General features: G+C 29.8%; 1 protein-coding gene across 5 annotated transcripts in view; it reads left to right on the top strand.

Moving 5' to 3' along the window:
• The first annotated feature begins 1,998 nt into the window (after positions 1-1,998).
• The window catches only part of LOC111684892, a 26,419-nt gene continuing 12,646 nt past the window's right edge, over positions 1,999-15,771 (top strand). Inside the window, exons 1-2 of one of the 5 annotated variants that reach the window (XM_046947443.1) lie at positions 1,999-2,208; positions 9,202-13,056. In XM_046947443.1, coding sequence (XP_046803399.1) covers positions 9,262-13,056 — 3,795 coding nt within the window. In that variant the 5' untranslated portion in view covers positions 1,999-2,208; positions 9,202-9,261. Of the gene's footprint in view, positions 2,209-6,301; positions 13,057-15,771 lie in introns of those variants that run through there. The other 4 variants (XM_046947442.1, XM_046947445.1, XM_046947444.1 and 1 more) reach the window with 4 other exon arrangements.

Raw genomic sequence — 15,771 nt, 5'->3', positions numbered from 1 at the left:
TCCTTTAAAGCTGTTACATTCGCCCTTTCGGTGGCTACTGTATGATGTAAACCTTATTTCTGGGAGAGTATTCAGTCAAAGCCTATAGAAACAATATTTTCTATAGATAAAACTGCTATACACAAAACTATGATAAATATTTCTTATAGAAAAATTGTTATACAGAAAATGTTATGTAGAAAAACCTATTATACGCAATATAGAAGAACTATTATGCGTGAAATTTCTATAGAAAAACAGAGAATTATTCTATAGAAAGACACAATATTTTTTATGGTAGAAAAATAGAAACATAACATATAATGTTTTCTTTAATAGAAAAAACTATAAAAAAGAAGTTTTCCTTCTATAGAAAACAATGTTATACACAATACATTTCATAGAAAACTGTTATACACAAAAAACGTACATAACAATATTTTTTTGAAAGTAAAAAAATGTTACACATGACAACTTTTTATGAAATATTGATACATAAAATGTTTTTTGTTATAGAAAAAAATTGTTATACATGACACTTTTCATAAAAAACTGTTATACACAATACTTTTCTGTGATAAATATGTTTTCGTTTATAGAAAAAACTTATATAATCTATATTATTAACTTTATTAAAAAAAAAATGTTATACACGATATTTTAACTCTGTGTACTAATACTGAGTATTAAAGTCATTTTCTGAGGGGGACTATATATAGGGGATAGAGTTAATTAGGGAATGATCCTCATAAAATTTTGTCAATCGATTTTTGAAACTCACTAATATCGAATTTTAGCAACAAACTCGTATTTTTAGGCCAGTAATGGGCATAAAAGTCATTTTTCGGAGGCGACTTTTTATGTGGGGACGGTACGGTCAATAAAGGACCGATTCTCATAAAATTTGCTAGAGAGATTTTGGCATATAAGATTTATTTAACAGTTATGACTGTTAAAGCTATTTTTTCCGAGCGCCACTTGTTTAGGTGCTATACGAAAACGTGGACTGATATTGCCCATTTTCAATACCAAACAAACCTATAGTGAATATTTGTGTAAAATTTTAACCCTCTAGCTCATTTCGTTCAGACTCTATAGTGCTTTCAAAAGAAAGACGGACAGACATAGCTAGAATTTTTAGAATTTAATAAGAACCCATAATATATATACTTTTGTGGGGGTATGGTCAATATTTCGATATGTTAAAAACGGAATGTCAAAATCAATCTTTATTGATGGTGGGTATAGAAATAAGTCAACGCAAATCGCATAAAAAATATATACAGCTTCAAAATCTTCACGCAGAAGCTGATTAATGAATTAGTATTTATATTACACATTGTTAAAGTACTTCAATGTAATCAGAACGATATGTAGTAGTTATTGAAAAGTATAATAATAGGCAAGTGGTTACAATTGCAAGTCATTACAAAGTTTTTGTTGAGTAGATCTTCTAAAGCGAAAGTTCGTCCTAGGAAATGGTGTAAATAGGAGAACGAGTTACACAAAAAAATGGGTGAACATTTGTTAAAGAGATTTAACTCAAATACTCTGTTATTAATTTAGTATCGTTTTGAAAGATCTAATAAGTCTAAATACGAAAAAAAAACAATCAACAAACAAACTGACTACTGAACACAAAAATACAACAAATTCAGTGAATATGTACGTTTATTATTGCCGTTGTCAATGTTGTACAATATAAAAAGTAATGTGTGAGTTTATGGGGCGTCATCATGATAATCGTGGTGATCATCATCATCATTATTATTATGAATACAACATGAACAACATCAGCTATGAATGAGTCTGATAAAGTTCTACTTGTCGTACGTTGTTTGAGGATTAATTAAAGTGCGAAGAAGCTTTAATTTACTGTTGAATATGTACGGATGTATGTATGTTAGTATTTGTAACAGAGCGATCAGTAGCTTTGTCAGTGTATGTATCTGTGTTGTATAGTTGTTGGAAAAACATACTTTAAGTACGCGCGCCTAGAAAGTATTTTGCATCTTAAGTCCCGTTTAGTTGTTTTTCAATTTGCAAACTTAACGCGTCGTCGTTGTCGTACTCGTTGGATTTCAATATCACGTACACACGTTTGAACGGTAATCGGTCACTTGTTCGTTTGATTTCATGTCTTTAGTGGTTTTTTAATAGACAATCGGTTGATCATTTCGATCGTTATTAGTGATAGTGAAAACTATAAGATTTTGTTATAAATCAAATGTTAGTGTTGCTTTTACAAAAAGAAAATAATAAAATTTTTTTAACAAAATAATTGTTTGTTTTTATAATTTTATTTTTTATTACAAAATAATGGAACAAACCCAAAAAAAAAGTACGACCAAATATTCAATAAACGCCCTGTTTGATTACACTGAGGACGTGCAAATATTTAAATATTGTTTTTTTTTTTGCAATAGATTTTAATTGATTGTGAAAAAATCGTTCAAGCAAAAAAAAAATTAAAAAAAATATATTCAATTAAAACTACATTTACCCATAAAATTTAAATAAATTAAACTACAACAACAATATAAAAAATTAAAATAATCAATCATTTTTGTTTAATTAAACATGAGTTAAAACAAAATATGTTTACATATGATAACAAAAGGCCAAAGATTTTAAACATAACGATTTTTTTTAAACCCACAAAAAATTTTTAGTTATTAGTGTAAAATTTTTATGAAAAAAAAAAATATTGTTTAAAAAATTAAAAAAAAATATTTTTTGAATTCAATGTGTTGGTGTTTTTAGGCTCGTGCGTTTGTGTGTGTGTAATGTATAATTAAAAAAAATTTTATGATTATTTTCTGGATTCAAAATCAATTGTGTGTTGACATGCTTGCTGGTGTGATAAGCGAATATAATTATTCATTTTTAGTGTTGAAATATAAATAATTGTACAGTGGATACTTTTAATGATGAACTAAACGGGAAAATGGCTTTAATGTAGGATTTTCGGATTTTCGAAATTTTACCTAAAGAAAAACTGTTATACACAAAATGTTTTCATAGAAACGAACTGTTATACATACATTATTTTCTTTAAGAAAAAAATATAAAATATTTCCTTTTTCTTTATTGTTGTACAAGGAATAATTAGATAATATTATCTAAAGAAAAACTGTTATACACAAAAAGTTTTTATAGGAACAAACTGTTATACATACACTATTTTTCTTTAAGAAAATATAGAAAATATTTTATACACAAAAATTTTCTCTAAAAAAAACGCTTCTACAAAGAAAAACCATTTCATACAAAATGTTTTCATAGAATCTAACTGTTATACATACACTATTTTCTTTAAGAAAAAGTAAAAAACATTTTCTTTATTGTTATACTAAGAATAACTAGATAATATTATCTAAAGAAAAACTATTGTACACAAAATGTTTTCATAGAAACTAACTGTTATACATACACTATTTTCTTTAAGAAAAAGTAGAGAATATTTTCTTTATTGTTATACTAAGAAGAACACGATAATATTATCTGAAGAAAAACTGTTATACACAAAAAGTTTTCATAGGAACAAACTGTTATACCTACAGTATTTTCTTTAGGAAAATGTAGGAAACATTTGCTTCTAAAAAATTTATACGGAATATTTAGCATAAAAAAACTGTTATACAAAAAATTTTCTCAAGAAAAAATATTCTACAAAAAAATCAATTGAAAATAAAGCATAAAAAACTGTTATACTCAATTTATAGTTTTGTAATAATGTGTAGCAAAAAAGAAGTAGATTTTACACCATGGAAGTACTTAAATAGACCTGAACAAGTAAGAGTGATATATTCGGCTTTGACGAATCTTATATACCCACCATTAGGGTTCTATAGCTGAAACGACTTTTTTTATTTAATCAAAAGTCGACTTTTAGACTTTTCGACTATATGTATTTCAAAAATAGTAGAATTTTCGACTTTTAGATTTTTTCGACTATTTCCGACTATTATAGAGTTTTTGAATTTTTTCCACTTTTTAAAATTTTCGACTATTTTTGACTTGTTTCTACAGTTTTCGAGTTTTGACTTTTTCCGATTTTTTTTACTTTTCCGACTATTCGACTTTATTCGACTTATTGACCTCGTCGACTTTTAGACTCTTCGACTATAAGTATTTTAAAAATAGTCGATTTTTCGACTTTTCGATTTTTTTGACTATTTCGACTTTTTTCCGACTATTTTTTCATTTTTTCGAGTTTTTCCGACTATTTTAGAGTTTTTGACTTTTTTCAACTTTTTAAAATGTTCGACTATTTTTGACTTATTTCTACAGTTTTCGAGTTTTCGACTTTTCCGAAAATTCGACTTTTTTCGACTTTATTGGACTTATCGACCTTTTTCTACATATCGACTTTTATTAACAACGATAGTCGAGTTATCGACTTTTTTTGGTACGAAATAGTCGACTTCGACTTTTCGACTTTTTTCGACAAAAAGTCGATTGTTCGATTATTCGAAAGTCGATTTCTAGCACCCTTAGTGCAAGGTGTATAACACGATCAATCGTTGTAAAGTGCGTAAGTCTTTACGTCCAAAATAAAATCTCTTACCTGAGCAGTATTTTCTCTTAATAAGAATGCTCGAAGGACCATAATAGTGATAGCATGTAATGGTTGTATATAACCGATTTATTCTGATAAAATTTCACCTTTCGAAAGATTAAAATTCATTGCTCGATTAAGTCACACAACACTTACTAAGTTTGTCAACTTTTAGACAACGGAATTGTATAAAATTAAGATTTTGACAACGAATTGTTGCAATGTTGATAACATTGCGCTGGTAACATTACATAATGTTGTCGTGCGTATGTATGCATGTATGACAAGGGATGTTATTGAAAAATTTGGTGTCAATTTGATGCCAGGCGTGTATATTTTTTTCCTCTGTGTACTGATTTCATTATCCTGATCAGAAACAGTTTTTAGTGATATCGCTGTCTAAAGAGAAATATAGCGTTCAGTTGCATGTAACAGTAATGTGTATGTATCTTACAAAGTTTATGAGTATAGTAATACTTATCCAAGTTATCTGATACAAAAGGGTCAACTGGTATACAATGTGAGATTTAATATTTAAATATATTTTAGTTCAGCACCTGTATCTACAGCATACAAACTGAATTTTAAATATATATATTTTATATTTACTTGTTTCTTAAGAGAAATAATAAAATTTTTATATGGCTGACATGTCACTTGAAATGTGTCATCACATTAAAAAAAAGATGTTTATGATGACACTTCATAACACATTTCTATCACCTCATTTGTATTCCATTCCAACCTGTTGACTTATTTGTATGTGCGTGTGTTTTTTTTAGATAAAAATATTTAAAGTAAGAACAAAAGTGACAGATTCAATAACATGTATAAAGAAATATTTATAGGAAACCCAATTAAACTTCTGGAAATGCTACTTCCCAACAAAAGAATCGAAAAAGAAGTGGAATTTACTCCATGGAAGTAATGAAAAATACCTGAAGAAGTTATGATTGTAACTCTGGCTTGTCATATCCTTTTTATTTCATTCCAAATTCACTACATCTGAAGTCATTCTCAGGAAGTCATTTTTATGTTATTTTTTGGAAGTTATAAGGAAGTAAAGAGCATTTATCAATTAACTCTTTAAAGTTTTTCAAATATCCCAGAAACCTTCTCTGGTTCAATTAAGCTATGTCCTTCCTTCCGTCCGTCTGACTGTCCATCTGTCTGTCTGTCCGTCCGTCCGTCCGTCTTTGAGTTGTTTCTAAATAGTGTTATCGTTTAATCGCACAGATATAACTCTTGTTTTCCTTAAGACATGTCACACTGTAGTTTACATTCTATTTAACACTCTCCTGTTCCAATCACCAAATGTTTTTAATACAAAATATGATTGTTTCAAAATATATGAATGAACAATGAAAGTTTTCGTTAAAAAAACACAATTGATTCTCAGAGATTTTTAAACAAACTCAAATACATTTACATACACACACTAATGAAAAATAACAAAAACAAAAGATTCACATTGCATATTTAAAAAAAATCAGTGAGCATAAATATTTATAAGTTAAAAACAACAACAATAGTTAACAAATTTATCAAACTCTTAAATAAATTAAAACTAAAACAACACAAACTACTTATAATAAACAATAACTAAAAAACACCTGTTTAATATTTTATTAATGTGTTTTTATTGTTGTTATTTAATCAAACAATTAAATTAGAAAAAAGATATAACAATAACAAAATTAACAACTATAATAGAATTAAAAAAATCATAAAAAAGCTGTTTTAAAAAACTGAATTGCAAATAATTGAAAAAAACACAAACTGTGAATATAAACACTATAACAAACTTGAAAAAAATTTAAAGATACTCTTACAATAACAGCAACAACAATAAGAATTACAAAAAAATATATATATATATATAAGCATTAATAAACCATGAGTCATTAAAGCCGTTTCGTTCCATTCGTATGTATGTATGTATGTATGTCTGTCTGTCTGTCTGTCTGTCTGTCTGTCTGTCTGTCTGTCTGTCTGTCTGTCTGTTTATTGAGAACTACTTGTGGATTTAGAATACAAACAAATAAAAAATTAAAAAACAATAAAAATAAAAAATGAAACCAATAAAAAAAATTTTAAAAAATAAAAGACATTTTTTAAGAAGTTGTTGCTGTTGTTGTTGTTGGAAATAAATTAAATTGAAAGACAAAACTTTAACAGACAAAATGTTCTTAATTCGTTGGTTGTTTGGTTTATGATCGTTGTTGTTTTCATTCTGAGTGAAAAAAATTAAATGAAAATAAATAAAAAATATATATTTTAAAAGCACTATGGGTTGAAGATTTTTTAAATATGAACAAACTAGATTTTTGTACTCGGTTTTAAGTGTTTTCATAACACTATAGTTTAATATTCATTCATTCATTCATTCATTCATTCATTCATTCATTCATTCATTCATTCACAATTCTTAAGGTCTCCTTACTAAGAAATTCATTAGAATTTTTTTGTGAACAATATTTAATGGCTTATATTTTAGTTAAATGGGTATTTATGTTCAAAAGTACAAATTTTACCCGCTTTTCACCCATTTTACCCCCTTTTTGCGCCCTCCTAGTCCAAGTTTTGAAAAACACCCTCCAAGAATTGATTTACCAATGTTCCAAATTTTAAGATTTAGCCGTTTAGGCTTGATTGACGCACAAACGAACAGACTTAAAAAGAGATTTATAATATATATTAGAATTTAAATTACTAGATATTAACTAGGCATATGAATTAGAAGTAAAAGGAGATTACTGATGAGACAATTCAGTGATTTAATGACCTGTGAACTGCCAAATTTAAAACTAGTTTTATCTTTTAAAAGCCCGTTCTAGGCTGCTTAGTATAGTGGTTTCCTTTACCTATAGACTCTAAATTGAAACCGATTTAAGTTGAAATAAGATTTTGTTTATATAAAAACTTAACACAACTTATGATCAGGCATACTTTTGACTTGAGATAGCGATCGATTCTAGTTCAAATGAATTCGTGAGTTTATAGTCTATTTCAGACTTTAGAATGAGAATGGGAACTCTCATAATGGCGCTGATCAAAGAGATACTTAATCTCATCTGAATTGATAATAGTTTGTTAGTAAATCAGAGGGTTTGGTTTATTCTGATATATTTTTATTTTGTTCTCCAAACCAGGTGAATTTGTGGTAATGAGACAAACAAATTTGTTTAGAACACACTTCTTTAATTTTTTAAAACATCCCAGATTAGGATTTTAACAAAGTGTACAGTATAGAAAGAGTATAGATCCATAAGGTTTGTCTAATCATTAAAAACTATAATTTCAATGATTAAAAATTGTAATGGCTACACTCAGCAAATCAGACAACTCTAAAAGTCCTCACTTCACAGTCGGATAAGTATGAAGTGAGTGTTCTTTCATCTTTGGGTAAATCATAATTTGAATCTGAACTTTGCATCGTAAGGTTACCACACTGGGTGGTAACCAGGTAGTCTCAATTGACCACCTAGATTCTGTATACTACAGCGTTTACAGTTGGATGTCAGTTTACAGCCAAAGCCAAAAGCTTTTCTTGTGATTGAAGATTTTAGAAAGAGAATATTCAATGGTATCACTAGGTGTTAGTTTGAAGACCCGGAATCCAGTCTTACTACGGAATGTTTCGCTATTTCATAAAGAGATAGATTCAAATACCATGATTGATGTCATTGACGTCAGTTTATGTGGGAATATAAACTCCGTGACATGGACTTTACTAAGAAATTCGGTAATTTTTGGATGAGTATAAAGTCTCAATCTCAGCAGACTCTTTCTAATGTGTTTAAGTTCCATGATAGCATTTCTAGAATAAATCCCAGATATTTTACACTATCACATAATTAAAGCTTGAATTCGTTTAAATGAAGACTACAAATAATGATACAACAGGTACTGAGTGATTTAAGTAAGCTTTCCATTCTAAGATAATTATCAGATACGTCATACGCGCAATAACCTTAAACGAAGCAGTATCAACATATTTGCCTTACATGAGGTCGTGTTGGTATCTAGATCTGATATATTGGTATATATAACTCTGATAAGTAATAAAATTTCATTATGTGTACGAATTCCCATAATTAGACATAACAGACTTCCATCCCAATAGAATGAAAAAATCTTGGTAGTAACATATATTAAAAGTAACAAAAAATTCTCTAAAATAATTTCTTTTAACAAAATTTTACATTAAACAACCCATAGTGCTTAAAAGCACTAAACAAACACCCAACGTACTGTATTGAAGTAATCTAATATTCCATTGAGCCCAGAACTCAGAAATGTTGAAAATAAAAACTAAAACACAAAACGATCAATTAAAAGCCTATAACCCCCGAGATAAAGTTACAACAGAACACAATTCAACCAACCAACCAACCACTACCACATGTAAACCAAATTACGAAAAAGTAAATAATTAAAGAGAGAGAAGTTCAAAAGTTTCAAATAAATCATAATAAACAATAAAAAATTTATTATAAAAAAAATACAAATAGAAAAAAACACACAACTCGAGATAACACAATATGACAGATAGGGAGAGTTAATTAAAAGAGTAATACAGTGAGTAGAAGATACCACTGAAAGAGAGAAAAATAAATAAATTTTGAAAACAAATACGAATACAAATGCTTCTTTTTTAGAGATAAAATTTAAAAGAAAATAAACAAAGAATAGAAAAACAAAAATATCAAAAAGAAAACATGAGTCAAGACGACGAAGAGACAACCAAATATAAACTAAACAATAACCACAAAAACAACAACAACCACCATGGCCCAACGAAAAAGATACAAAATAATCAACAAGTTGCGCCGCTCTACGAGAATTTTACGATCAATAACAACAACAATAACAATGGCCGGAGTACAAAACCAGATCATTCACTGGCTGAACAAGCAACAACCAAGAGCGAAACATTCAATAACGATTACCGCTTCGTTAGAAACACAACAAATGCCGCGGATATAAACGAGCAGGAAACGCGTGACACAAACTCCGTTACACCAACCGAATACGAGAATATTAGTTTTAGTGATAAAGATACAAATTTTGATAAAAAGATATTATTGCAAAAATATTTTCGCAGTGCATTGGTGGGACCACGTGCCAACATCTATGAAAATGTATGTCGTGGTTGCAATTATGGTGTATTCAATGCACGCGGTCCATTGTGCACCTTTTGTGAGTGTATAGTTAATGGTGTGGGTGCCTTGAGAAGTGATACGCCCGAGGGCAGTTTAAGTAATAATATTTATGAAAATATCTGTGAATTTTGTGGAGTTATATACAGTGGAACTAATAGTTCAGAGTGTAAATGTCGAGAATTGGAGCAAGTGAAAAGAGAAGAAGAAGATAATTTCCTAAAAGTGGGCAGTGAAGAACTGTTAATAGAGAAGAGTGTTAAAGAAAAGAAAAAAGTTAAATTAAATAAATCGAAATCGTTTAATAAGTCTAATAAACCAAAAATATTTACCAATTTATGGGATACTTTAAGAAAACCAAAGAATACTTTAAGTTCCAACAGCGGAGTAAGGCGACCTTTGGAAATTATACATCACGTAGAGGGTTACGAGCAGGTTTTTCATACTAAAGAAACATTTGATTTGCAAAAAATTTGCGAACTCAAACGCAGTGGCACTAGTTGCAGTGATCAGCATATTTATGGTAGATTAAAACAAAGTGACTTAAGCGTTAGTCAAGAGGAGTTCAACTCTACACAGTCTCTAACACAATCGAGTAATAGTAATAATAAAAAACCTAGAATTTCCAAAGCAAAATTTCTAAGAACTCAACCTTCAGTTAGTTCTATAGATACTGCCTCTTCAGAGTTTAAAACAGAACTTACGACTGCTGCTGCTACTATATATTTGAACAACAGTGTTTGTCAGTGGATGACATCATTGCGTCGTGAAATTCACGCTTACAATACTTTCATAAACGGCGGCAACGAAGTCGATCAAGATACGTTGTGTTATCCAAAGTCTATACCCTCGAAAAATTTGTTAATTTCTTCTTGTAAGGCGCCAGCAGTGACTAATCGCATTAAAAATTTACAAAATTTTAAAAATTTACTACAACAACAACTGCAACACGTTAGTCGTGATTGTGGTGATTTAACGGAAATACAAACGTTAATATCTCATAACTCTATGACATCTATAGATTCTTGGGAATTGGAGGAAAGAGAGAAGGAAGAGGATCTACAACAACAGCCAGATTGTTATCAGTTAATGGTTGAGGAATTCATGGCGAATATTATAAATAGACAAATGTTGAAAACGAAAGACAGTAAACAGACGAAGCAGCACCAACAAATTGACAATGTTAAGGCTATGGCAGGTGTCAATAACAATGACAGCTATACTAATAACAAAAACAACAACAGCATTAACATTAGCACTGACATACCTTTACGTCAAGCAAATTTGACAAGTACAACAACAACAATGACAGCACATAATCATAATAGTAATAACAGACATAAACGTCAAGGTATGTACCTGCGTTTAGAAGATCATCAACAACTACAACAACATGCCGGGGAAGAACAATTCAATTTGCACAACAATAACAAAGTAAACAACTACGATCACAATGTCTACCAACTACAGAGTGTAATACCGGGAGAAAGAGTAAAAATAGCTCTCGAGAATAATAATGAAAATGAGAATCCCAATTCTCTATATAAAACAAAAACTGAGCACAATACCGTTACTACACCCGATACTAGTGTGACAGCTCTTAATGAGGAATTGAATTTTGCCAGTCGTGCAGCAAAATCTCCTATTAATGGTTGGGATTTAATAATAACAGAAAAACGACGTGGTATACATGAACGTAATGTTTTAGAGGCATTTGAGGCCCTTTTGGAACAGGAAAGAACAAATCAATTGACTCTGGTCAATGAAGAGCAATTAGAATTGGACTCAAAACCTATAACAACACAAGAATCTCAAAAGTGTGAAAAAGTTGAAAATAAAGAAGAACCCTCCTCACCACTATCGTCGTTACAATTGCAAACATTTGGTGATAATCCCCAGTCCATATCTCAACACTTTCCTACACAAATACTAGATGTGATACAATTGATAAATCAACAGCAACTATCCATTGGTTTAAATACGTCCATCATATGTTACGATAAATATCTAAAAGTATTTTTACAATTTATTTATCAAACAAATAACAAGACTCGCACGATCGCCTATAAAATCCCAAATAAACAATTGGTGAGAAAATTTAAACAATTTTACAATTACTGTGAGAAAACAGCAACAAGTACGGCGATCACTACGGCAACGACAACTAAGAAGCCTGAAACAACAATGAGAGAGTTAACATGCGTTAGTAGCAATTTGAAGCTTGACTTGAACATAACGAATAGTTATAACTGCGCGCAAAATACGGCAGAAAACTACCATGAGTCATTAATGCAAAAATCAGTTACGGCAAATGTTTTAAAAACAGATAAGTGTACAAGTGTTTTAAATAAATCTCAAAATAATAAAGAAAAACAAAAAGTGAAAACTCCACCCCAAGTACCAAAACGAGATCCTAAAACAAGACTCTCACCTACTGCGGAAGTAAAAAGATTTGCTCTCAACATGACAGTGCCTGCAAATACTCTTAAAACGGAAACCGAAAACTCAGCTCCCAAAGAGGAAGAGTCCATTTATCAGCCCATATGGAAGTTTGAAACTAAGGGTAAAGTTGCGGAACGCTATCAAACCGATGATGATTATTATGATTTGAAAGCCTTAAAAGAGAAAATCAAACAAGAATCTCCCAATTCGGAAATTCCTAAAATATTAATATCCGATGATATTTTAATAGAAGAAGAAGAGGATCACAATAATTGGGAACCCGATGAGGAATTTGTATTTACCAAACAAAAAAGATCTTTATCTTTAACATCCGATCGTAATTCTACCATACGTTCTAATCTCAGTTTAAATAGTTCTATTGGTACCTCCTCTTCCTTAAGTGGCAGTACTATAACAGAATTTGCCAGCAGTACCGCCACCTTGGCCTCTGCCATTAGCTGTAGTTTAAGACATCATTGGTATCGTAATATAGGCATATTTTATAGTTTAACAGAACCCAAATTAAGAGCCATTATCTATGACTATGATCGTGTACATTCCTCGAGATACTTTGCCAAACCCAAAGAGCAAGTAAACAATGATAGTGGTTTGGGAAAATCATTAAGTCCTATACCGCCCTCAAAACTAAGATATGTTAAAAATTCCTCATCTAACTGCTCTTCAGCCTCAACATCGGCCTCCTCCTCACCTGTTTCGCCCACAAAAAGGGAAATTTTGGATAAATCATTATGCGGTGCAAGTGAAAGTGTTAAATATGCAGGTGCCAGGGCGAAAGTTGTGCCACCTCCTTCCTCAACTTCATCTCTATTTGAACAAAATATAACCAGCTCCGTACTAGCATGGAAACGTCAATTGTTGGATGTTAATTGTATGGAGGATGAAGAAGATATGGTGAGTTTTCTTTTCAGTTTCTTGTAAAACTTAAAATATTTGTCGTTTGTATGTTATTTATCGCTTTGCAACATGTTGTCTGTCGTTGTTGTTTTTTTTTTTTGTTGAAGTTGTTAATTATTTTAGGGAGGGGAAATTGCTGGGAATTTTAAAGTTTTAATGATCTATTGTTTAGTTAACAACAAATTATTGTTAACTATTTTATGTTTTTTTCAGTATAAAAACATAAAGTATATTTGTATTTTAAAGGTTGTTGTTTTATTTTTCTATGTATTTAATGTAGCGGTACGTTTTTGTTGTGCTGCTATTAATGTGTATTTACAGTGAGGAGATAATTAATAGAACTAGTTGATTTACTTTAAGAAATGAACAAAATTCTAACTTTAAACTTCTACAGAAGTATAATTTACCCTATGGAAGTATTGAAAAAGACCTGAAGAAGTGATGACTTTAAGACAGGCTTATCATAGGATGGATGTCCTTTTTATTTGATTCCAAATTCACTACATCTGAAGTCATACTCTGGAAGTAATTTTAGCATAACATTAAAATGTTATGGTGAAATTAAAATAATAGATTCACACTCAGCGTATCTTAACCCCATAGTAATGTGTATATAGGATTAAAACGCGCTGAATCTGAATCCAATCTTTAAATTTCACCGTCACATAATTTCTTCAAAATATTTTGTTCAAAATTTTAAAAACCTCCGTGTTTTACTATATATTTAAGACCTTAAGAACAGAACGGGAAGATATCTTTAATTAATAATTTTGTTATGACATCTGAAAGTTCAATCGGTCGACATTTAAATAACATTTCTCAAATCTTCATCCTTCCTCGAGATATTTTTACTAAAACCCAATAACCAATAATAAACGACAAAAATAGCATCGCACGATATCTTCACAAAAAAAAAGGATTTTTAAGCATTAATCACTAGAGTTATGGGAGGAAAATATCAAATACATTAACGTATAAGTTATTGACCAATTTAGATCTATTTATAATCCGGTAGGTCCAATTTTTCATTAAGGTTTTGTTCTATTTATCGAATAGATCAAATAATATATGTCATACCTAGGATCTGTCATGAAAATGTCTTAAAAATACAAATCATAGTATCGAGATCGTCTAAAATACCTTAGGACTTCGTAGTTCCAGACTTATTAAGATCAATGTTCTTGGATTAAATTGTACACTTTCAGCAGCAGTAGTTACCAGTAGTAGTACCAGTTACCAAACGTATAGCGACTTACTTTGTTTAGCAGAGCTATGATACTCTAGACAATTATGAACAAAAATTCATCGGGGATTTATTCCCTTTTGCATACTTTATAGAGAATAAACTTTTCACTGTAGATTCTCTTTAATTTAAGGGGAACAAAGTACCAAGAAATTTTTACTCCGACGTCATTAAGCTCAAAGAATCAAAATCATCGAAAGTATAGTTCTCTTGTATCCCAAATCAATTTTGATTAACTTTTCACCCTTTTTTGAAGTCGGTCTTTCTAAGCCTTATTTTACCAATAACTATATTTAAACTCTCCACTGTATTATAAATACTGTTGTGATTGTATCTTGAATTTATAATAAATTGAGTCACAATTTATTCAGGGTTTAAATAAAGTCAATTCAATTAAGTAGAACAAAATTATGGTCAATGGCAATATGGAAAAAAATATACAAATAAATTAATAATAATAATTGCATCAATTCGCAAAAATAAATTGTGGTTGCAACCACAATAACTTTTCTTTGTTAGGATTTTTTTCTGTATTGTTATGATTGTTGTAAAAGTCATCTTAGCCTTTTGCTATTTAAATATATGTAGTTAATAAACAAAAGATAATTACTTTATAAATAATTTAAATTTAATTTTTCTATGGTCCGAGAATGTATTTCACCATAACTATTGTTTATTACCAAATTTTATATTAACCTCCTAAACCTTGTCCTTCACCTCTAATTATAAATTAAAAACTAGTTTCTGCATCAATCTCCGTTTTAAATCATTTAAGCCATTTGAGTCTCGAAAACATACACCCACCCCTTTTCTTACCAATGACTAGTGTTTTTTTATTTAAATCTTGGATTGGCAAATTGACTCATTTAGTCATTCATTGACTGTGTTTTTCCCATTTACACATCAAACTCTGTAGTGGGGAATTTAGAAAAAACAAATGTTTTCATAATTCATTTGCACTATGGTAAAGCAGGTAAAACTTCTTGTAAATTGTTTTTTTTTTTGCTACTTCAATGCATGCCGTTTTTATAACTTTTGTTCATTCATTAAATACTTAATGCTCTTTTAAAGTTTATTAACCCTTTTTTGAAAAACATAAACGTATAACAACAATAAAAAATACCAACTTTAAATACTCACATACATGTAGCGTTTTAAACATCGTACATTTTTACTGAATATGGTGCATCATCTTTAAAAAATGCCACAACTTTTTTGTTGTTGGCTGGTGGTGATCTTGCGGGGAAAAATGGGTAATTGTATTTTGGGTACTAACTAAGTATAAGTTTTGTTATAGTTCTAGTTTAGTTTTAGTTCCATTTTTCTTTAGTTTTAGTTCAGTTCTGGTTTATTTTCAGTTAAGTTCTAGTTCAGTTTTAGTTCAATTCTAGTTCAGTTCTAGTTCAGTTCTAGTTCAGTTCTAGTTCAGTTCTAGTTCAGTTCTAGTTCAGTTCTAGTTCAGTTCTAGT

The sequence above is a fragment of the Lucilia cuprina genome, chromosome 3, assembly GCF_022045245.1.
Source record: "Lucilia cuprina isolate Lc7/37 chromosome 3, ASM2204524v1, whole genome shotgun sequence".
Classification (NCBI taxonomy): Eukaryota; Metazoa; Arthropoda; class Insecta; order Diptera; family Calliphoridae; genus Lucilia; species Lucilia cuprina.
The sequence above is the reverse complement of the archived record's forward strand: the minus strand, read 5'-3'. Positions and strand labels throughout refer to the sequence as shown.